Genomic DNA, 25150 nt, shown 5'->3' with positions numbered 1-25150 from the left:
ATCAACTAAAAATCTACCCATTTTAGCGGAAATATAATTTTTAATATTTCTACGGAACCGTCGTATCACTTGATGTACCACCGGCATATAACTGTGGTTAACTTAAATATCATGTCAGACAACTACTGTCAACTTTGACACCGCGCCGCGAAACCGAATAAAAAAAAATTTCAATCGATCACTTTTGTCTCTGATGTGTTCTTTACCTTGTGTATTTGTTGATTTTATAATTTGTCGCGAAATTACAGTGCTTGAAGAAATAATTACTCTTCTAGATTCTAGAATCATTGAAAGTGCTGTGTGAAACGATAGCCAAGATATTAGAATAATTGGATACTACGTTCCTAGAAGTTTGACTGAGGTAAGTCCGCCGTACTAAATTAAATTTCAATTTTATTAGGTAAATATTTGGAAAATCGGAAGAAAAACGGATGATGAACACCCATCATCGTATTTGTTCTGTGCCCACTTTAATTTTACACGTAGGTAGGTACGTAATATTTGTAGGTGCTCGATTTTATTGTAGTAAATATTGTGCCTTTTGCACTGGGACAGTAGATTTCATAGGGCTAAAATGCTGATGAATTGTTGTGCAATAAGATGTATGTTTGTCAATAGTTTAGAATGTATAATGATAAAACCTACCTACTGTTGACTGCATGCACAAATTAATTTGACCAAAAGTTTTCCATTAAATTGAGTTATTTGTAATTTTTTTATCAATCTCTTACTATGGATATTGTAATTCTAAGCGGTACTTTATCTATGCATTTTAGAAAGTCTACCTAGTTACTTCAAGGGTTTTAGTATGTTTAATGATTGTAATCAGTACAAAATTCATAGTTTTTACCTACTGTCTCGTGCATGATTGTTTTCTATTTTATAAAATACATTCACTATCACCCTATATTATGTCGTGCCCTGAGTGCCTGAGCAACTGCACACAGGAGGATTTAATGAATGCTGCTGACAACTCCACTCTAATGTGTCACTCGCCACTCTCAGTATGGTTTTGTAGTCTGTAGGTACACATTTTAACCACACAGTAAATAATTTAACTCCAGAGCGTAGTGTCCTGCGTTACAATAAACAATAGTATTCAATAGTTATATGTATTGTACCCTTGTATATGTTGGTGGCTGAGCCGGCCAGATTTATATTTGGTTGTAAATACACCTTTAAATAAATCAAATGTTTTATTGTTCCCACCTTCTGATGTGCGTTTTTGTGGACTCTTATTAAGAGAACATTAACATAATAATACATAGGTATATTAAACTTACATAGTTAGCAGAACCCCACATCTCTGAAAAGGTGTGCAAAAGTTATCAAAGGTTAAGAAGTTCTAGAAACTAATTGGGTCTACTAAACTTGGTAAAATTTTGACGTAGATACCGGTCATACATTGTGGTGCAAGCAAAGCGATTTGTTGCTATCGTTTATCTTGTGACCTGCAACCAAGTCATTATGTCTGTCCTCCTATTTATAGTTATAATGTGGACTCAAGGAGGTTAATTTAACACGAGTAAATGTGTACCCTCTATGTAGGTAGGTACCTACCATGTTTCACCATAATCTATTCACTGTCGTCTTTACCATCAGTTACCTGTGACTGAATGAGGCGAAACTTTTAACTAATTAATTAGAACAGTTTTGACATTGATAAGAATTCAATTTCTGGTCTTTCGAACATTTTGTCTCGTCAAGTCGGAACCGGTTTCGACTTGTCCATTCAATAATATTATGATAAGGAAAGTCTGAAACAACATGCTTATCCAAGATATTTTCTGATAGGTCCTTAGACATAGTGCTTCGAAGGGTACTTAACGCATTGTCCTCGCACAACAACCACAACAAAAACTCTTACTTATTTCTTTTCACAATTCCAACCCAAGTTAATTGATTAATTTATTTTGTTTCAGAACAGATTCAAATCAAGCTACGAAGATGGGGAGAGGTGAGAACGAAAATCTTCTAATCATTTAATTTCAGTTGCAGTTTATTTATTATTATTATAGCTTTATATTCCACATTTTTACAATTTGATTCAATTAATCTGTATCTCTTGTTTGTGGCCCCACTTGGGTAAAAGCCTCCTCCATCTTTTTCCACCTTTCCCTGTCGCTGGCTATGTGCATCCAATTTTTCCCTGCCTTGTTTGTTATGTCATCGGCCCATCTTTTCTTCGGCCGTCCTACGTTTCTTTTGCCTTTTGGGCCTTGCCATTTTGTTGTTTGATAGGTCCACCTCTTATCTTTATATCTTGCCAAATGACCTGCCCAGTTCCACTTCTGTTTTAGGCTAAATTTAAGAGCATCTGATAATTTAGTTTTCATACGGATGTCTGTGTTTCTAGTCTTTTGTATTCTTCTTAGTTTTAAGATACTTCTCTCCATTGCGTGTTGACAAGAGGAGATTTTGTTTTTTACTCTTTCCGTAAAGACCCATGTCTGGCTAGCATAAGTTAGGCTTGGGAGAATGCAGGAATCCATTATTGTCTTTTTTATATTTAAGTTATAATTCCCTTTTAAGATTTCTTTTTGTGCCCAGTATTTCTTCCATGTTATACCTATTCGTCTGTCTAGTTCGTTTTCGTTGCTGTTTGTATCGAATGACACCAATTTGCCTAGGTATACATAGTCATCTACATATTCTATAGATTTTTCCTCTATTTTTATTGTTTTCCTAGGACTGTTTGACATGATTTTAGTTTTAGAAGCGTTCATGTGTAAGCCGACTTTTATACTTTCATAGTTCACAGCAATATTTTTTCTAAGTCTGTAGCTGATTCACTTAATAGAACTATGTCATCTGCAAACCTTAGGTGTGTCAATTTATTATTATCTATCCATATGCCTCTATTTTTCCAATCAATATTCTTGAAAATGTCCTCCAGCACAGCTATAAACAGTTTAGGAGAGAGCGGATCTCCCTGCCGCACTCCTCTTCCAATTATGAACTCTTCTCCTTGTCTTTCCAGTTTTACTCTGCTTACGCTTTTGGAATAGATGTTTTTGATGATATTTATGTATGTTTTATTTATATCGTTGTTCCTTAAAGCAGTCCATATGGATGAGTGCACTATACTGTCGAATGCTTTGGAATAATCCACAAATGCCAAATAAAGTGGTTTATTAAATTCTTTAAATTTCTCCATTACTTGTTCTATTGTATGGATGTGATCAATTGTTGAGTAATGTGGTCTAAAGCCCGCTTGTTCTATTGGTTGATTGTTATCAATTTTTGATGCTATTCTGCTGAGAAGTATTGATGAAAAGAGTTTATATATTGCAGATAGTAGGCTGATAGGTCTATAGTTGCCGATGTCGAGTGGACTTCCTTTTTTATACAGTAAAATTATGTTTGACTTAGTCCATTGCGATGGTACTTGTTCTTCTTCCAGTACTAAGTTAAACATCTCAGTTAGATATGGGACTAGAATTCGCGCACCGATTTTCAGGGCTTCATTTGCAATGTTGTCTTCTCCTGGGCTCTTCTCAGGTTTTAATTTTGTAATGTGAGTCCATACTTCACTTTCCGTTATTGGGTTCGTTCACTTGCAGTTAACTGCAGTTAACTAAAGAGTTGATTTATTGCCTGAATAACTTGTTTAAAAGCTATTATGGGAAACTTATTTAAAATGCTTGTATTCCATAGGTAAGAAGGATAAAAGGGATAGAAGGAGTTCAACTCATGAAGTCGAGGCTGAGGTCGAAGCGATGTCGCTCAGTGACGCCCCGTCTACGTCACAAGCGCCACCGCCTGACCCCGAGGAAGAAGGCCTCTCCTCTGCTTCTGTTAAAAGGAAGAAGAAGAAGGAGGAAAGGAAAGCTGCTCTGATGTCTTTACAGACGTCCAAAAAACCTGAAGAAGCCAAGGTCATTGAGCCGGAGCCTGTCGCACCGGCACAGCCTGAACCAGTGAAGATGGAGGTAGAGGAGGAAGCAGGCTTGGGATTAGGACTATCTGGCGGGAAGAAAAGGCCGAAGAGGAAGCCTAAAGGTGCAGCCGCAGCTGAGCCGGCTCATCAAAGCTCTAGCACTACGTCGGCATCAATGCCACCGCCTGCCGGACCCGCCAGACAAGCTCCGGCTTCTGCGTGGCCCACTCCTTCACCTACAAGTGCTCCCGCCCAGGCCTGGGGAGGCCCGAAAGGCGACCGTCCCTCTACTGCGATCTCACAAAGCGCGTCTTCTGCGTCATCCACTTCCACCACCGCGCAAACTCCACAACCTTCTACGTCGTACACTTCGATTCCTGAATCGAAGTTACCACGACAAACCGACACCACTGTGGCGAGGCCCGAAGGGAGATATACCAAATATGAACCAGTCGCGTGCCGATTTAAAATTCCCAAGAGGATTGAGGGCAATACTGTGCCCCACAGGAAAGTTCAAATCTTGTGCAACTATTTGGCCATGACAATAAAGGGTTTGAAAATTGTAAGTATTGATAAACTACAATAATTGAGAAAGTAGTAGTAGACAATATATGAGAAACGCGGTATTTCTCAAAGAAGTAATTCTATTTACTGTACCTTATAATAATAATAATAAATACTCTTTATTGCACACCAGATAAAAAAAACAGAAAGAAAAGGAACACATAAGGTACAGTTAGGTTAGGCGGTCTTATCGCTATGAAGCGATCGAATTTTAAAATATTGATATATCGAATTTTATATTCAGCTTTGATTGTTATTTTCACTGTTTAAACATGTCTATAATATTATTTTTTGTTTACAGAGTCGTTATGACGTCTCTTTCAAACCTGATCGCCCAAAGAAGATGCTAGGAAAAGTATTTTTGGTCTCAAAGGCTCAACATTTTCCTAACAATGAAGTGGCATTTGATCAAATCAAAAATTGCTATGCACTGACTCCATTAAAAAACGTGACGGCCCAGGACCGTTATGTAACAAACGTAAGTATAATTAATGATATAATTTTGATTGTATTCATACCTAAAACAAGTAAATAAATCTAAATAAAAAAAAGATGTTGATATTCACGAGATTTCTGCGTACATATTTTCTAAACAAGTCTTATAGTTAATTTTACAATTAGATTCTTTTTATTTGTGGAATTTTACGTAAGTAAATAATATTTTTTGTTTTATGTTCAGGTGACAATGCTTGATCCTAATGGGAAAGAAATGAAATTCGAAGTGTCCTATAAGTTCACAGGAATTGTGGACCTTAACACAATCATAAAGTGAGTCTATGATAACATGCTTGTACAGGTACACTTTGTGATCGAGTAAGAAATGAGATATCCATATAAGAACGGTAATTCTGCAATGTCCAGTTACTTTACTGACATATCGGTAATCAGTTGGGGGCAAAAGCTGGTAGAACTCATGACCGTTGGAGCAATTCCATCATGTTATTGCCTTTATTTTTTATTTTATTATCTTTATTTTTGTGGTATTCATTAATATATTTTATTTCAGCTACATGGAAACCGGTGCCACGTCGCTTTCCCCTCCAACCGAAGCCATCCAGTGCGTTGACGTAATATTACGCCAAGGGACTCTGGAATCCTATGTCAAGGTGTGTATTTTTTATTTTACTAATTACCTACTACTCGTTGCAGAGATGAATACAACAATTCAGTTTTTCTTGAGTTAAATAAATTAATAAATAAATGGTGTAATTTACACGATTGTTTGGGCGTATACAGAAAAAATGGAATGAGATTTTTGTATTGTTGCTTTCAGGCTGGCCGTCAATTCTTTAAGCGGCCAGAATATCCTACGAACTTGGGCGACGGTCTTGAGATTTGGACCGGTCTCTTCCAATCTGGAATATTCACCTCCAGGCCTTTCGTCAACATAGACGGTACTGTTCAAATTCTTTACTATAGTCGCTTAACTCAGTCAGTGCCTGTGGTATGGGATCGGAAAGGGAGATTATGTCAATGTCACCCCTCCCGTGCCGCTACCATATAGATGACCCACGCTGAACTGTCCCGCCAAACTCAATGACAGGGGGGCGCTACCATCGTTCAACTATATGGTTTCCAACATGGCAAAAATCTGAACCAGCGATCCGGTATTGACGGTGGCGCCCCACTGTCAATGTCATCGACAGGACAGTCCAGTATTTTGGAACTATACCTATACTAAAGCCTGGTCCGTGAGCACGTAGAATCCCGTCCAATGACCCCAAGCTACCCATCCTTATCGCTCGCACGTAATTATGTTGCTGTCGCGCTCGCACACTCACTGCGGGCGCGCGTCGCACAGTCGCGACAGCAATATAATTACGCGCGAGCGATAAGGATGGGCAGCTTGGGGTCATTGGACGGGATTCTACGTGCTTTACCCATAGCATGTTTCTTTTCAGACAACACTTAACAGCTCATAAGACTAATTTCTATTGCAAATTCATCCGTATTACAGCTGCTTAAGGTCTTACATATAGCTAGACTTGCCTACATAGGCCGACCAAACAAATTTATACACGTTCTAAATATACCTCATCACCATATCGGGACAAAATATTGCATAGAGCTGAGAAGTGCCGAAAGAATCATAGTCACATTTGTTATCACACCAAATGTGACGTAAAACGGGACGGCGCCATTTTTTGATTACCTTAAAATAAATCTTAAAGTAACAGTCGTTTCAGATAGATTTAGCAGAAAAAAAGCTAATGACAGTTTATTTTTAAATCTTTTCAGTTGCGCACAAGGGATTCCCCAAAGAGCAGTGTTTGCTTGAATCATACAAAGAATTCAGGTTGGATTTATATAAACCGTTGGAGGCTCAACGGGGTCGCCAAGTTGAGGCCTTTACTAATTTCCTAAAAGGACTCCGCGTGAGTATAATTTATGATTAATGTCTATTTTTTTTATCTACAACGAGGTAGCTCTTGGCCTGATTTCACATGATGGAAAGTGATCAGGCTGAAGGTAGAAACAAGCTTTACCTCTGAACAGCAATGCTGTCAACATTGCAGCTATGGATTGCGACAGAATTAGGTAAGATGGTGGTAGATAGCCAGGCGGACTTAGAAGCCACCACCGACAAAACTGAACAGAAAAATCTGCCCCCTCTGGAAATCGAACTCTCAGCTGTTTTCTGCCCAACTTTTAATTCTTCATACAAATTATAATCGGGCTCAGCTACCGGCCGACTAAAAGTATGTAGTTTGCGGAGTGTATAAAGCTGAGTTGTACCACTTAATTTTGACGATAACCGGTGTTTTTTATGGAGTTTGACAAAACTGTTTTTGTTTTTGTCAAGGTGTCCGCGGTGATCAATCCTGGCGCCGGCAAAAACGTGCAGTCGCAAACGCGCGAGTTCGTTATCAACGGGCTCGTCGAGCCAGCTAACAAACTGTATTTCCCATTGGATGAGGGGGGAAAAGTTAAGAAAATGCTGGTCGCCGAATATTTCGAACGAGTGAAGCACGTAAGGTGGGTAATGTGTATCATTATTTTATTTAAATCAAATAATTTTACTTGCGGAACAAATGTCATGATAATACAGGTATTCAGTATATGAGACATATTCACTTGACATTGACTAAATCTGGCTCATTGATGGTCATGATCTTTATAATTTTGTTATAAAAAATATATTCTATTTTTTTTAATGATGACTGTAGGTACAGGTTCTTGTGTCACGCACACATTGTCGCATGTACAGATGTGATTAACCACATGTAAAGCTTACTCGGTTTCGTGAATTGCAACAACTACCTATAATATGCATGTTATAATAAAATCATTTAAAAATTTTAGGCTGAGGTATCCCGACCTGAACTGCGTCTGGGTAGGCCCGAGGGAGAAAACAATTTACTATCCGATGGAGTTGCTGACCGTTGTTTACGGACAGGTAAATTATAAATGCAAATATTATTTATCACGTCATACATCTATACTTGGACATACAGTCTATTTTACATTGACACTCGTTTTAGGCCCAGAACAAACAACTGAACGATTTGCAACTGGCCACAATGGTCAGGCAAGCGGCCACTCCGCCGGATGTGCGCAAGAAGAAGATCCAGGATGTCATCACCAGTGTAAGTCATCAATCATCATCATTTCAGCCACAGGACGTTCACTGCTGAACATAGTCATCTCCCTATGATTTCCAGATTGGCCGGTTCGCAATAGTGTAAGTAGCTAAAGCCCGGTCTGTGAGCACGTAGAATTTTGTCCAATGACCCCAAGCTACCCATCCTTATCGCTCGCGCGTAATTATATTGCTGTCGCGACTGCGACGGGCGCCCGCATTGGACAAAATTTAACGTGCTCGCAGACCAGTATAGTATAAGACTTTTTGGGGAGGAAGTGTTATTCATAATAAATAAGCAATTTAAATCCTTATATTGTCACTTAGGTATAATGAAACGTGAAGGTAGAAATTTTAAATGTTGGATAGTCATAATTGGCATAAAAAATCTTACAAAAACATAAGTAACCTAAACTGATATTGTGCTGTGTACTGTCCCCAAATAAATAAATACACTTAAATGTACACCACAAACAGCAGAAAAATAAAATAAATAAATATTTTTGGACATTTTACACTGCGCTTCTAGTCCCAAACTAAGCAAAGCTTGTACTATGGGTACTAGACAACGGATATAAACATACTTAAATATTTTTCTTTGTAAATACATACTTATTATACATATTATTATTTGTTTTATCCAATTAAATTAGTAATGTGAAAATGTTGGTAGATTGTTATCTATGATGTACTTGGTGCATTATGAGTAATCCAACAAACTGCGTGTGTAACTTATATTATAAGTAAGGGGATGTAAGTTTAATATTTGTATGTTAACTTTCACTAGGTAGGGCTCAAAAGATAAGGAGACCATGTAAAGTGCCCCTTAAGGGCTATCTTTATTTTTTTTTATTTACTATAATTTTGACGTTCATAAGTGCCACTAGTGTTCTAAATTGAATAAAATATTTTCGATTTGATTGATTTGATTTCATTTGACTTCTGCTTTCAGATGAACTATGCGCACAATCCGTATTTCCACAAGTTTGGACTGCACATATCCGACAAGTTCTATCCGGTCGACGCCAAAGTCCTGCACCCTCCGAGGCTAGAAGTGGGAGGAGGGAAGTCGGTTGAGCCAAGGTATGATAACCGCATTTATGGCTGGTTTTAGTGTCACGCGGACCGTACGGTGCGGACCCGCTCCGCACGGCCAATCTGTATGAACTTCTAGGGAGCGTTTTAGAGTAATGCGGTCCGGAGGAACCGCTCCGCTCCCTAGCAGTTCATACAGATCGGCTGTGCGTAGTGACAGTCCGCGTGACACTAAAACCAGCTTATGTCCGTACAGCAAAATTAGGTATAGATCGTTTCATCAACGAAGATGCGCCCCACCATTCTTCCGCTATTTGAGTGTTATCGGTACACGCTAAATTATCCATGAGTTGAGCACGCACACTACAATAATGACGCTCGGATTGCTCGGATCAAACTCCCCGCACCCCGCGCTTCCCTCGACCAAAAATTGGTGGGGCGCGTCTTAGTGGATGAAACGATCTATACAGTCAGCGTCAAATGGTTCGTGACACCGTTGTGTTGCGAACTTATTGCCTACTTTGGGACACCCAAAGCCATATTTGAACATCCAAAGTACTATTTGAACGAACTATTCGACGCTGACTATACTTTTTTCGTGCTGTCATAGTTTGAAGTTATTATTTTAAGGCCGAGTTGCACCACCTCACTTTGACCGTAACTATAACGATAACCGGTGTTTTTTGTATGGAGTTTGACAAATTTTTGACGTTTGTCAAAGTTAAAGTAAGATGGTGCAAACTAGCCTAAGTACCTATTTTCGTATTAATTTGCTAATGTCAAATGGCTTTTTCACAAAATATAAAAAATCAGAAAGGATACATTAGCTACGTATTTAAGTAAGGTGCTAAGTGCTAAATATACGCTTTTTTCTACATAACTAGGTTTATAAATAAAACAAAATGCTTGACTAGAATTTATTTAATCCTATATCCTGGCTACACAGGAGTTGCAGCGGTGGGAACGAGAGGTGGGAATAGTCCCGTTTACGATAACTACGTAAAATCAGGTGATTTGTCTTTCAGGCGCGGGGCATGGATAGCCGAACGCGTGCTAAAGCCCGAAGCGTTGACTTCTTGGGGCATCGTTGCGGTGGAGACTGAGCCAGATAGATGCGATTTCGATAACATCATCCGATTGGTAAGCTGCATCGACACATTCTATTGGCATTATAAAGAGATTGATAGATATAAGGTTTATTTGCAAAACAACAATAAGCAAAAAGTAAGAGTAATAACAGGAGTAGCAAGTAAAAATAGTACATTACAAGGAATAACAAAGATAATCCTACGGTGAGGTGTGAGTGTGCCCCGGGACAAACTTGACCTTCACTGGTTGGGATTTTATTGACGGCCAAATCCTGGCTACACAGAAGTTGCAGCGGTGGGAACAAGAAGTGGGCATAGTCCTGTATTTTAAAGGTAATTGCTGTAATAAGTTCTTGAGTGAAGACATACTATCATCATCATCATTTCAGCCACAGGACGTCCACAGCTAAATATAAAGTTTCCCCCAGTATTTTCCACATTGACCGGTTGGTAGCGGCTGTATCCAGCTTTCCTGCTACCTTTATCAGTCCTGTACACCTTGCGGTTGGACGTCCTCCGCTGCCACATACGCTGCCGAATTATAATTTAAAAGTTTTACGGTGCATCGATAATTTCTCGAGTGAGGAACGGGCAGCTTTTAGTTCTGAATCATCATCATTTAGTCTCCACTGCAGGAAAATGTAATTTGCTAGAGGTAAATGAAAGAAAGAAAGAAAGAAAGAAAGAAAGAAAGAAAGAAAGAAAGAAAGAAAGAAAGAAAGAAAGAAAGAAAGAAAGAAAGAAAGAAAGAAAGAAAGAAAGAAATAGAATTTATTAAACACAGTAAGCACAAATATAAACAATAACAACACAAAACGAATATATAAAAAATAGTGGGCCACTGTGTCAATAGGCTCCCGCTCAGCATTTATCCTGACATGCTCGTGAGGGCATGTCAAGAAGCTGGTCTTCCGCGGGAGCCCTTGTTGTGGCTTCGCGCATCCCTTCAGAGAGACATCGACTCGAGTTAAATGGAGGATTTGGCCTACACTTCCCATTCTGGCCAAATGGATTGGGGAGGCCTATTTCTCGCTTAGTTCCCTTCCCACCATCCACGGGAAAAGTGGGAGTAGTTCTAATCTACTCTGCTAAACCACGTCTTGAATAAAACAATCTTCTATTTCAGATGATGTCGGTTGGAAGACAGATGGGTATGAACGTGTCCCCGCCGGCCATACGGCGCTTCGACCTTAAATTGAAGGACCTCCATAGCGCCTTCTTGGGCGCTACCAAAGACGGGATCAACTTCATGTTCGTCATCGTCTCTTCCAGGGGCCGCGACTACTATCATAGGGTAATATAGCCTTTTACTTCACAATTAAAAAGGAAAATGAGTACTTAAAAAAAAAACTTGGTATACTCGTTTAATCTATTGATTTTTAAAGTGAAAACGATATTCGTTTGATTTACTCAATATTAGTTATGTGCGTAGGGATGTAAATGTGTGAACGTGAAATTGTAAACTCCGTCAATTTATAATATAACGAGTGAGATTGTAAACTAACAGTAGGTTAGGTTAGATTGTAATGTAACTAAGTCTCATTATTATAATCTGTCAGAATTAACAATTTTACGGTGACATAAACAAAGCTACTCATTCAGTTGCCGCACTCATGACTCGACTACTTCAAATGAAATCAAATTTAATAGTCATCTTAAATTATTCTGCCCTTACTTGTTTCTTTCAGTTGTGTAATTCCTGCTACTTTCGTTACGTTTTGTTAGGGTTCCGTAGCCAAATGACTAAAAACGACACCCTTATAGATCTTTAATTATGTTTTGTCTCATCTCAGGTCAAACAATACGCTGAAAGAGAAGTCGGTATCCTGACCCAATGCATCAAGGAGGCCACTATACAAACGCGTATGAACCAGCAAACTGCCCGCAATATTCTTCTGAAGGTAATGTCATATTTTATTAAGAAATCTTCTAATGAGGGCTACCGTTTTTATACTTAACAGTTGGCACCCCTGGCGATTGACAGGACCTTACTCTACAGTGGCGCCATCTTGATGAGTGCAAATGCGATAGTCCTTCTACCACTTTAGCGCTCACCAGTTGGTGCCACTGTCATCGCTACTAGCAAGTGACAGGACCTTACTGTACAGTGGCGCTAACTGGTGAGCGCTAAAACAATAGCCCTCATTCCACAGGCATTTTATTAATTTTTTGACATTATACGAGTGTTCAGAGACCAAGAGAGAACAGAGTTTTAAAAGAAGTCCAAATGCTGTTTTGCAGAGTTTTGTATGAGAGAGAATACCTACTAGTCTAAGATCCCGCTATACAAGGACCTTCACCGAGATGCTTATTTGATGAAACATATTTTATATTCAATTTAACATGTCAATAATTATATTGCTTAAGGGTTGCCTAATAAATTTCAGTCCAGGATATGATTAATTAATCATTAAAAAAAGTTTTATTTTTAAATATTTCATCGGTTTGATTATTAAACAAACTCCATACCAATCGAAAGTATGAAACCTATAGAATATGCAAACGTTAGGTTGCCTATTCTTTTCCAGTCATAACTCTCGGGTTGCCAGGTATAAACAGGTAAATTGATAGAGCATTTTGCATCGGTCTGATAATTTAATCAAATATAAATGAAAATAAAGATTATTTCATTATGAACACGGTGGTATAGGGTTGCCTGCGAAAAATCAGTCCTGAATGACGGTTGTCGAATTTTGTAAAGTGAAATTAAAACTGAAAGGTGACATTTTTCGAGTAGTTGGCAACATTTGGGAAAGACGAGTTGTATGAGGCGTTTGTGTGTCTTGTCAAGAGGTGTCGCTTGGGTGAAGAAATTTCTCCAGTGTTGCCATGCTTTCGGAGATTTGGTCCAAAAATGTCGAAAGTGGAAATAACGACTTCCGGTCAAAAATTTGGATGACGCCTCCTGCAAAAGGGTCGTACAAATGACATTTGACCATTTTCATTTTCACTTTAAAAAATTCGACAACCGTCATTCAGGACTGATTTTTCGCAGGCAACCCTATACCACCGTGTTCATAATGAAATAATCTTTATTTTCATTTATATTTGATTAAATTATCAGACCGATGCAAAATGCTTTATCAATTTACCTGTTTATACCTGGCAACCCGAGAGTTATGACTGGAAAAGAATAGGCAACCTAACGTTTGCATATTCTATGGGCTTCATACTTTCGATTGGTATGGAGTTTGTTTAATAATCAAACCGATGAAATATTTAAAAATAAAACTTTTTTTAATGATTAATTAATCATTAGTCGGCCGTTTGGTGTAGTGGTTCGAAACGGACAACTATTCCGGAGGTAGCGGGTTCGATTCCCGCACAGTACAAACATTTGTGTGCATGAACATATTTGTTTGTATTGGACTGGGTGTTTTTCATGTATACCAAGTACGTATTTATAAAAAAAAAAGTATATAAGTATGTTTATATCCGTTGTCTAGTACCCATAGTACAAGCTTTGCTTAGTTTGGGACTAGAAGCGCAGTGTAAAATGTCCAAGGATATTTATATTTATTTATATCCTGGACTGAAATTTATTAGGCAACCCTTAAGCAATATAATTATTGACATGTTAAATTGAATATAAAATATGTTTCATCAAATAAGCATCTCGGTGAAGGTCGTTGTATAGCGGGATCTTATACTATACGTTTGACGTCAGTTGTAGGTTCTGTTTTTCAGAGTTAACTGACTAGTTGACTGAATTAATTAAACAAATATAGCAAATGACCAGGTTTTTTTTACTTAAATAGTAATGAGTTACTTCAAAGAATAAGTACGATCCTCCACTGATTTGTCTGGCTGCATATCGTAGTCTTTTTTCTGGTCATTTTAAAAGTATTTTGAGTCATTGTTTTTCCTGTATTGGTGTAAGGTCATACTGTATCTATTGTGGCATGTATTGATATTATGTTATTCTACAGGGTGTTAGGTAAATGGGTATATGAGCCGACATTAGCCCATGTTAACATGGGCATATAAATGGTATGGTGAAGTCAGAAAATTGATATCATCATTTTATTTTTTTAAATTTTCATACAAAATAAATTTTATAAAATCCGATTTGTGTGAAAATTAAAATAACCCTGTATATCTTTTATAAATAACTTGAAAAAATCGAACTGCCTAAGGCGGAAGTCGAACCCACGATTTCGCTTGCCGACTGCTCTTCCATCTTAGCTACTTAACACTGGATGATCCAGTCGAAATTATCAAGTGTAATACGCTGTTGCGGCTGCGTTTTGTTTCACCAATGTTGGGTAGTACCACAGAATAATAATAAGTACTACGTACAGAAGTTTTACTTCGCGAAGGTATTTTAAAACATGTATGCTCAATGTCATTAACAATATGGTGTAATTTAGCCCGTCTCAAGAGTCAAGCACCATTTTGTTGACAAACGTCAGTGATAAAATGATGTGACGTGAGGTGCCAAACTGCGGAAAATGGCGGAGGAAATATGTGATTTAGCATAAATTATCATGAATAATATTAACTACTTATTTACCTCTCAGTGTCTTGAGGCAACTTAATACGCGTGCATGAGTCAATGTTCGCTCGTATGTGAGGCCTTGTCGAATAGTATCCTGTAGGTGGGCCATCGTGCGTGTTTTGTTTTCGATGTAAACTCGCGGAGATGAACAGGCCTGGTAGTACTACCCTTTTCTGTATATTTCTATATCTCTTGTTTCTAAAGGTGAATTCCAAGCTCATGGGCATCAACCAAGCGTTGGACAAGACCAGTATCCCGAAGTGTCTCCGAGACGGCGGCGTTATGGTTGTTGGTGCTGACGTCACTCACCCGTCGCCCGAACAAGTAAAAATACATTTAATTGTGTGGGCTTACTTGCTAAAGACTTCACTTACTCATCACAAAACCCATAATACAGTGTCCTGTGAGTAGATTGGCGGAGCTTGGGTAGTGATAGCTTTGGACAAAGATCTTTCAAGTAATTAAGCATATTGAAGTTTTTTTTAGTGTACAGGATTTTCGGTGTTTTAAGCGTTTTCTTAAAATATTCTTTAACAGTTAGGTATTATCATCATCTTCTCAGGTAATTTAGTCTCCACTATAGGAGAACAACCTACTCTAATTTGCCAAGGACAAAATAGAGGATTTGGCCGATACTCCCCACGCCAAAGGGTTGTGAAGGCTGATATTAATTAGCAAATTACTTTTTATTACTTATTTTCCTAAAAAAGATATCTTGTATACTCAAAATTTATAAGTTATGTTTAGTTATTTTGGAATATCTTTGTCAAAGGTATCACTACCAAATCTCCGCCGGTCTATTTACTACACCCTGTATATTAACGTGCTAACTTAATGTTGCACGCTAACAGTTGGCAATGGTGAGTATTTACCGTCTCATCCTCATTTACTTGCTTGGCTTATTTACTAACCATATCAAGGTGAAAGATGAAAAAAATAAATGAAACCTCAACAAAACAAAAGATAGAAATTAATAAAATAACAAACGTGTCACCTAAAAGGCATCCATTCAGCATCATGCTGATCATAGATACGTGTCCAAATATTTCAGCAAATCAACGAAACTAGTCCATTGTGTGCGCTATCTATGCAAAGACTGTTAAACATTTTTAACATTTATGGAAGTCGTATTGCAAAGTAAAAAAATAAAAAACATTGCAAATATCTTGCCACTTGTCTGTGATCCACCATACTTAGGTAAATGCATGATGTGTATGCACGTTTTGTTAAATGTATATTGCGCTTCTGAATTGGAAAAAAAACAAATAAAACGTGTAAATTGTATTTCAGAGCAACATACCGAGCATTGCCGCTGTCACGGCTTCGATCGATCCAAAGTGCTTCATGTATAACATTGAACTCAGTATTCAAACGCCCAAGGTAAGTTCTTTTGTTTTAATATATAGGTAGGTTTGCATTGCGACGGTGCATCTCTCGTTCGTTCGTTCGTTTCAGCCGAAAGACGTCCACTGCTGGACAAAGGCCTCCCCCAAGGATTCCCTCAAAGACCGGTCCTGGGCCGCTCGCATCCAGGCACCTCCCGCGACCTTCATCAGATCGTCGGTCCACCTAGTGGGAGGCTTGCCCACGCTTCTCTCGTAGTTAAAATCGACAATAACCAAACGGTTATGATCGTTCCCCGCCGCCGCTAGTCTATTGTGGTGAACCCACTCGTAACAAGCATTTTTTTAGCTTATCACGAGGGTTTAACGGGATTTTGTATTAGTAATTTGTATTTAGAAATTGATAATTAACTTAAAAATGGTGGTGAAATGCCAAGCTAGGTTATAANAATCAAGTTCTCCTTAACAAACTGGACCGCCTTCTCAACAGTTGCATCCGGTTCATATTTTGTCTACGTAAATATGATCACATCTCCTCCTACCGATCTGAGCTCAAATGGCTACCTGTTCCTCTACGGCGTAATGCCAGAATTCTCACTACACTTTTTACCATCCTAAACGACCCTAATGCTCCTTCCTATCTTAAATCTCAGTATACTCTTTTAAGTTCAACTCATGTAAGGCAACTTCGTTCCTCCAACAAACTTCTTCTTTCTACCCCATCCCACCGCACTGGTTTCCTCTCTAATTCATTCCTTCTCCAATCTATTCGCCTTTGGAACGCTCTTCCCGAGAACATTAGGCAGGCTCCCAGCAAGTTTGTGTTTAAATACTCTGTGCGCAAGCATTTCCTTGAACGTATCTCGTCGTCTTGATCTCTCTTAAACCTTCTCGTTATCCACCTTATATTATGTATATGTATGTATTTATGTAGGTATATATTTTGTATTAATATATTATAATATTTTATGTATTATATTAGTATAAGTTTTTTTGTATTTGTACTATTTTGCACCGCCTACTTAAATTCTCTGTTTTGTCTAATTTTCTGGTTAGCTGGAAGAGAATGCCACATGGCATTAAGCTCGCCTGTTGTACCACTGTTTTTTATGTGTGCAATAAAGATTTTAAATAAAAATAAATAAATAAATAACCCAGTATACTGGGAAATGATCATTGCACAATAAGATACGATCCACAGCTTACTGGTTCACTCCATGTTGCACGCCAATTTTTCTTATCCTTAAGAGTTTTACAATTTCTGTTTGAATCATCAACGATCAACGATTTATTTCTTTCAGTCTTTCTTGTGATGTAATAACAAACTTTATTTTTCTACTCCGTACAGAAAGAGATGATCGTCGAGTTCCAAGACATGATGGTGGAACACCTGAAAGTGTACCGCGCTCACCAGAAAGCTTTGCCCAAGAAGATCTTTGTCTTCCGCGATGGTGTTTCTGAGGGACAATTTGCTCAAGTAAGTGCATTTCATTTTGATTAAGAAATTGAGGCAAAAATTTCGTTCTGACGCAGAACGTCATATTTGCAAGATGTCAACGCGAATAATTTGGTCCCTTTCTCAAAAAGTCACTTTCGCAGAATGTCACTTTCTCAAAAGGTCACTTTTGCAAACCAAAAACCATTTCGCGATGATATTTTGCGAATATTATGACGTTCTGCGTCAAAACAAAAAAAAATATTGTAAGAGTCTGGTTTCATAAAATGTTACATACAGACTACACAACTTATTTGATTAATCTTAATATTATAAATTATAATATATTCGCTACTACGAGTAAAGTACATACAGATACCTTTAAATGTTTAATAAATGTTATTACTATGTATATTGTTGCAAATTCTGACATCAGAGCGACCTTTTGCTACAACAAGGAGAATGATTTTGGAAGCCAAGTTCAGCTATATGTATACTAATCTATGATTTTTGTTTCCTGAAAATCTAATGTGTATTTGTAATGTCAGGTCATGAACAGCGAACTACAGGCGGTGCTTGACGCGTACCGAACCATCGCCGGGCCCAATGCTAGGCCCGAGGTTCTGTTCTTGCTTGTGCAGAAGCGACATCACACGAGGTACAATAAACATTACATAAGTCTTAAAAGGTTCTGGAATGGAGGCCGCGTACCGGAAAACGCAGCGTGGGACGTCCACCTACAAGGTGGACCGACGACATCGTAAAGGTAGCAGGGAAGCGCTGGACGCAGGCCGCTACCAATCGATCAACATGGAAAGCATTGGGGGAGGCCTATGTTCAGCAGTGGACGTCCTATGACTGAAATGATGATGATGATGAAGTCTTAAATATGTAGATTTTCCCCCGCGGGTTAGCCCCACAGATCACAGAAACTAAAGGGAGATGTGACAAGGGGGCGGGGCCGGCGTCGCAGCAATATGCCCAAAAACAGAACACATTGCTCAAACAGCAATGATGACAGCAGCGACGACATAATGTAAACAGTTTACATTGCGTGCGTAGTACTAAAGATTATTCGAACGTTGAGTACTGATACCGCAGTGGATAATGAGCACATATTTTGATTACTTCGTGTGTGTGAATTTCTAATGCGATACTGAGTTTCGAACTCATTTCATCATCCGTTGACATCTCTCAATATCTCTATGGTTCGCCCGCATGAATTTTAATCTGTTACAGAAAGCTTTAATTGCGCGTATGCCTTTCAAAAACCTTAATAAAAGATGTCCTATGTTTCTCGCCGAGTTTAAAAATGTGAGAATAAGTAACAGACACATCGATAAAGAACTATATTTATGTATTGGACAGTGTTTGTAGATTAGTAAAGATATTTTATAGTTTCCCTATTTTCTCGTTTGCAGACTGTTCATACCGAATAGCGCCAACAACGTGGATCCTGGGACCGTGGTGGACAAAGATATTGTCCACGCTAGCGAGTTGGACTTTTATTTGGTAAGAAATCTAATTCTACTTCTATTTTTTATTCTATTATATTTCTATTAATATCGGTATGAGTTATTGTGACGTTATAGTAAACAGCACATCACACTATTCATACATTTTTGTTACAAACAAAATAGAACTTTTCTTAGTGCATCATGAGTGAGTATGCCACAGTTTTAAACTTGATTTTAGTGTGCAAACACTTTTAAGTCTTCTGTACTTGAAGCAAAATTAATTTCTTTATTTATTTATACTTTAATGTCATAATTTTAACATTATGCGAACTTAATGCCATAAGGCATTTTCATCTAATTTACCATTAGTCTTATTTCAATCTGTTGCGACAGGGTGGCACATACACTGCTCAGCTTATTATTTCCTCTATCTTCTTATGCTACTGTTATGTATTTTAATGTATCGGCGTGATTTCCTATTGCAATTAATATTTATTTGTTTAATTTTCTTCCTCAGGTGTCTCACCACGCCATCAAAGGCACGGCTCGCCCGACGCGCTACCACGCCGTGTGCAACGACGGCCGCATCCCGCACGACGAGGTCGAACAGCTGACGTTCTACCTCTGCCATCTGTACTCACGATGCACCCGCTCCGTGTCGTATCCCACGCCCACTTACTACGCGCATCTGGCGTGTCTGCGGGCCCGCTCGCTGACCCAGTGAGTGTCGTCTACACTACACTACGCTACAATATACTACACTACGCTCTCCTACACTACACTACACTACGCTATCCTACACTACACTAAGCTATCCTACGCTACGCTACGGCAACGCTAAGGGCACACTACGCGCATCTGGAGTGTCTGCGGGCCCGCTCGCTGACCCAGTGAGTGTCCTCTACGCTACACTACACTACAGTACGCTACGCTATGCTACGCTACACTACACTACGCTCTCCTACGCTGCACTACACTACGCTATCCTACACTACACTAAGCTCTCCTACGCTATGTTACACTACACTACGCTTCAATATACTACACTACACTACGCTATCCTACGCTGCACTACACTACGCTATCCTACACTACACTAAGCTATCCTACGCTACGCTACGGCAACGCTAAGGGCACACTACGTGCATCTGGAGTGTCTGAGGGCCCGCTCTCTGATCCAGTAAGTGTCCTCTACGCTACACTACACTACAGTACGCTACGCTATGCTACCCTGCACTACACTACGCTATCGTACACTACACTACACTAAGCTATCTTACACTACACAACACTCTCCTACGCTACGCTACGGCAACGCTAAGGGCACGGCTCGCCCGACGCGCTACCACGCCGTGTGCAACGACGGCCGCATCCCGCACGACGAGGCCGAACAGCTGACGTTCTACCTCTGCCATCTGTACTCACGATGCACCCGCTCCGTGTCGTATCCCACGCCCACTTACTACGCGCATCTGGCGTGTCTGCGGGCCCGCTCGCTGACCCAGTGAGTGTCGTCTACACTGCACTACGCTACAATATACTACACTACACTACGCTCTCCTACGCTACACTACACTACACTCTCCTACGCTGCACTACACTACGCTACTGTACACTGCACTACACTCTCCTACGTTACGCTACGGCAACGCTAAGGGCACGGCTCGCCCGACGCGCTACAACGCTACACTACGCTATCCTACCCTACGCTACACTACTCTACGCTACACTACTCTACGCTACCCTCGTAGCGCCCACGTATTTTTTGGATCCTCTTTAACTACGACCCGACCGTCCTTCTTATAGGACTTATAGTTATAGTCCTATCAGCCCAAGATTTTGAGTTGAAATTCGTATGTGTTAGAGTTACCGGTTTGAAGTGAAACTTTCAGGGTATAATTATGATTATATTAGCATGTGTTTTTACATTCTATTATTTGTCTACCTTTTGTTCTTTACAAAGGCCATCGGGCCACAAATTCTAGATTAAAAGGAAGTATTAAGTGATGTAAAATTAAATAATACAAAAAATTAGTAGTGTAAAGAGTATTAAATTAATAATAATAATAAATATAATAAATATTTTTGAACAATTTCACACATAACGCTATCTAGCCCCATAGTAAGCAATTAATATGCTTGTGTTATGGGTGCTCGCTTAACGGATATACTACATTATATACGTTTTAAATACATACATATTATACTAGTAACACCCAGACCCATCACAGAAATTAAAATTCATCATTTCAATTTCTGCCCGGCTGGGAATCGAACCCGGGACCTCTCGGCATAGTAGTCCCTTTTAGAACTACTACACCAAACGGCCGACAAATAATTAATTAATTAAATTAATTATTAGTGAAAGATAAGTTGCATTTTTATATTAGTAATATTCCATAAACCAATATAACACAAAGCCACAAACTAAAAATATCATGATATTTTTAGTACTAGCTTCGACCCAACCGCCTTCACAAAGTACATATTATTTCAAACCAAGATTTCGCAGAATTTCTGCCCTAAAAATGCAAAGTAATTATCTCTATTTAAGTAATACCTATTCGTTAGCAACTTTTTGCATAAAAACATACTCGACAACCACGGATTATCATTAAAAAATGCGATTTACTAACTACCGCCGTCCATACCGCCGGCCATTTTTCAAAAAATCCCATCTGTCAATTGTGACAGCCAATGGTAGCATACCGGAAACTGTTCCCTAATATTTCGTTCTGAACGAAATAGTAGGGAACTGATCGAGTTAAATTATTTCTTTAAGCCGCGAAATTTCAAAAATCTAGACAAAGTTTAATAATATGGCCTTCTGAAAGGCGCATGGGCGGTAATTGAAAGTTAGTTGAAAAAAGTTCTGGGCTGTAGTCGCCATGTTTATTTTGGGTTATCAAAAGGCGCGTGGGCGCTACGAGGCTACACTACTCGGCACTATGCTACGCCACGCTATCCTACGCTACGTTACACTACACTACTACGTTACGCCACGCTATCCTACGCTATGCTACACTACACTACACTATACCACACTGTATAATCTAATTTGCTGACCTAGTTGGCCTATTAGGAATTTTAAAAAGTGTCAGTTCAAAGGTCATTTGATTGATTCTAATTAAAATTAGACTACACACAAGTTCTTTCATCTCTAAACGCGTTGACGCAATATTCGGCTACATACTAATTTGGCTCCTAACGAATAACGATACTTTCACTTTTGGAAACATAATTGTGTAGTTGCATAATGTCTAATACATGATAGTTTTTTATTCGTATTGTCAAATTAATCAAACTGTTAATTAGTCTACATTTGGTGTGCCACTTGCGAAGTATAGTATAGATAGTGTATTTTTAAATCTGCTACTTATTATTATAACAATTTGTTATCCATCATTAGGTACTTCAATGAATGAATTTTATTTATTTATTTAAAGACTTTATTGCACACACAACAATGTTCTGTACAAAAAGGCGAGCTTAATGCCATACGTCATTCTCTACCAGCTGACCTTGAGCAAAACAGAGATATTTAGTAGGCGGTGCTAAAAAGCTACAAAAATGTACACAATATAATACATAAAATATTATAATATATATTTATACAAAATATATACATAAATACATACATATAATTTATATAAAATGGATGACGAGAGGTAAGGGAGGATAGGAGAGGATAAGGGAGAAAAGGAAAGAATAAGGGAGATCAAGACGACATGATGCGTTCAAGAAAATGTTTGCGCACAGAGTGTTTGAAAACAAACTTACTAGGAGCCTGCCTGATGTTCTCGGGAAGAGCGTTCCAAAGGAATTGAGGAGAAATGAATTAGAGAGGAAACGAATGAATGAAAGATTAATGGCCAAAGCTTTGAGACCGAAAAGGTTTTATGATATTGAATGAATGAAATTATTTATCAAGTCGTATTATAAGGTCTAGCGCTTATCTCAGTGCCTGAGTTATGGGAGCGGCACGGGAGAGGTGACATTGACATAAAATATTAATACGTGACAGAATTGCTAAAATCAAGTGGCAGTGGGCGGGGCACATAGCTCGTAGAGACGATGGCCGTTGGGGCAGAAAAGTTCTCGAGTGGCGACCGCGGGCTGGAAGACGTAGCGTGGGCAGGCCTCCTACTAGGTAGACTGACGATCTGGTAAAGGTCGCGGGAAGAGCCTGGCTGCGGGCAGCGCAGGACCGTGCATTGTGGAAAACCTTGGAGGAGGCCTTTGTCCAGCAGTGGACGTCATTTGGCTGAAACGAACGAACGTGACAGAACATACAAATCTGAAGCATATTATCTGAAGTCTCGTTGACGTTTGACCATCTCCCATATAGATGACCCACGCTGAACTGTCCCACCAAACTCAATGACAGGGGGGCGCTACCATCGTTCAACTATATGGTTTCCAACATGGCAAAAATCGGAACCAGCGATCCGGTGTTGACGGTGGCGCCCCACTGTCAATGTCATGCATAGATAGGACAGTTCAGTATTTTGGAACTATACAAATCTGAAGCATATTATCTGAAGTCTCGCTGACGTTTGACGTTTGAAATAAAGATGACCCACGCTGAACTGTCCCACCAAACTCAATGACAGGGGGGCGCTACCATCGTTCAACTATATGGTTTCCAACATGGCAAAAATCGGAACCAGCGATCCGGTATTGACGGTGGCGCCCCACTGTCAATGTCATGCATAGATAGGACAGTTCAGTATTTTGGAACTATACAAATCTGAAGCATACTGAAGTCTCGCTGACGTTTGACGACTGAAATACACCATCTCCCGTAGCTCAGGCACTGACCGAGAAACAATGTTCACTTAGGGTGGGTTGCACCATCTTACTTTAACTTTAACAAATGTAAAAAAACTGTCAAAATCCATACAAAAAGCATCGTTAAAGTTACCGGTTATACCGGTAGTTAGATGGTGCAATTTAGCCTTAGTCACTTGGTATTGATTGGATGCGGTTTATTATTTATTGTTTTTTTAAATTTAAACTAACGTATTTACGACTAAATTTGTTTCAGCGGCGAAAAATTCGACAACAAGGAATTGGAACGTCACCCCAAGCGACTCCGTGTTATGGACAAGATTCTGCAGTCTAGCCGAATGTTCTTTGTGTAATTAGCCAGTTAAATGTTGTAAACGTATTTTTACTTATTCTACATAATAAAAAAAAAAACAAAAAAATATACAAAAACTTGTACCAACTAGATATTTTTCTATGTTGTCCTTTCAAGCTTTGATAAAACAGTGTCTACGTATTTCACAATAGTCAATGATGTCCTTGCTCAGTAAACACACGTACAAAAAAAAAAACAAAAAAAAAAAAAAGAAATAAATTGCTTTTCTGTCTGTGTCTAAATGTACTTTTACAGCAGTTTTAAAAATATTTTAAGATAAGTAGGTACTAACTTTAATTTGAAATATTATGCTTCTTTTACTATGCCTTTCTTTGTTTTTATTACGTAGTTACGTTATATTTTTAATATTAGTTAAGAATAATTTTGACAGAATATACATACATTTGTCATGAATTTTAAAGTTAATAGCTGTACAGCTAATTATTGTCAGATTTTTGTTACTTGATTTCTTTTAATAAGGCTATACAATATAGGTGTACTGCATTTATTATTAGCATTTCCAAATAATATGCTTGTTTAAATTGAATATTATAATACAGAATAATATTATACCTTCGTACAGAAGAATTTCTTCGCAAAGGTATTTTAAAAATTGTCTTTCTTTTTTTATACCCCTTAGTTTTCAAATTCATGGCACCCCAAAATGTTTTTATTTTGCGTACCAAAATTATTTTAAGTAGGTCGAGTTACTGTGATTTGTTTATTTTATAAAATATTTAAGTATTCGTGTGTTTATGCCGCCTAAATTTTAAAATTTGATCTGACATTGGGGGAATATCAATCTACCCCGAATGGGGATGATGGGAATTTTCTTTTCTACTCTGAAATTCTCATTTTCTCACATTCGGGGGAAATCGGATATGATGGGATGAGAATGCCCCGACTTTTGTTCAGTTTCGAAAGATTGGTTTACTCGAAACTGTATGTTGAGTCTAGTCGGTAAAACGTATTTTACTCGAGGTAAGGCAATTAAAATTGATCTAAATAAAGACTACTAGGATCTCCCTGAATGCGTAACATAGATTGTCATATTCTTTCTAAATTATTATTCTCAGAGGAAACAGGGTATTCCTTCATTGAAATGGAAATCAGGACAATTCTCTGAA

General features: G+C 38.6%; 1 protein-coding gene across 2 annotated transcripts; it reads left to right on the top strand.

Moving 5' to 3' along the window:
- The first annotated feature begins 163 nt into the window (after positions 1–163).
- Ago2 (argonaute 2) lies at positions 164–24082 on the top strand. 2 transcript variants are annotated; one of them, XM_028311828.1, is made up of 22 exons: positions 164–361; positions 1928–1957; positions 3658–4442; positions 4746–4922; positions 5124–5212; positions 5451–5550; positions 5718–5838; positions 6683–6819; positions 7248–7420; positions 7748–7841; positions 7927–8031; positions 8977–9107; positions 10085–10199; positions 11274–11441; positions 11941–12048; positions 14850–14969; positions 15936–16025; positions 17337–17465; positions 17972–18081; positions 18845–18935; positions 19398–19600; positions 23928–24082. In XM_028311828.1, the coding sequence occupies exons 2-22, from the start codon at positions 1948–1950 to the stop codon at positions 24022–24024; spliced, it is 3153 nt and encodes a 1050-aa protein (XP_028167629.1). In that variant the 5' UTR covers positions 164–361; positions 1928–1947; the 3' UTR covers positions 24025–24082. The 2 variants fall into 2 exon arrangements, with proteins under 2 accessions (XP_028167629.1, XP_028167628.1); XM_028311827.1 differs by having other exon boundaries at positions 1923–1957.
- Positions 24083–25150: the final 1068 nt, after the last annotated feature.

Source organism: Ostrinia furnacalis, unplaced genomic scaffold, assembly GCF_004193835.3.
Source record: "Ostrinia furnacalis isolate ACB-3 unplaced genomic scaffold, ASM419383v2 OfSCF3549, whole genome shotgun sequence".
Classification (NCBI taxonomy): Eukaryota; Metazoa; Arthropoda; class Insecta; order Lepidoptera; family Crambidae; genus Ostrinia; species Ostrinia furnacalis.
The sequence above is the reverse complement of the archived record's forward strand: the minus strand, read 5'-3'. Positions and strand labels throughout refer to the sequence as shown.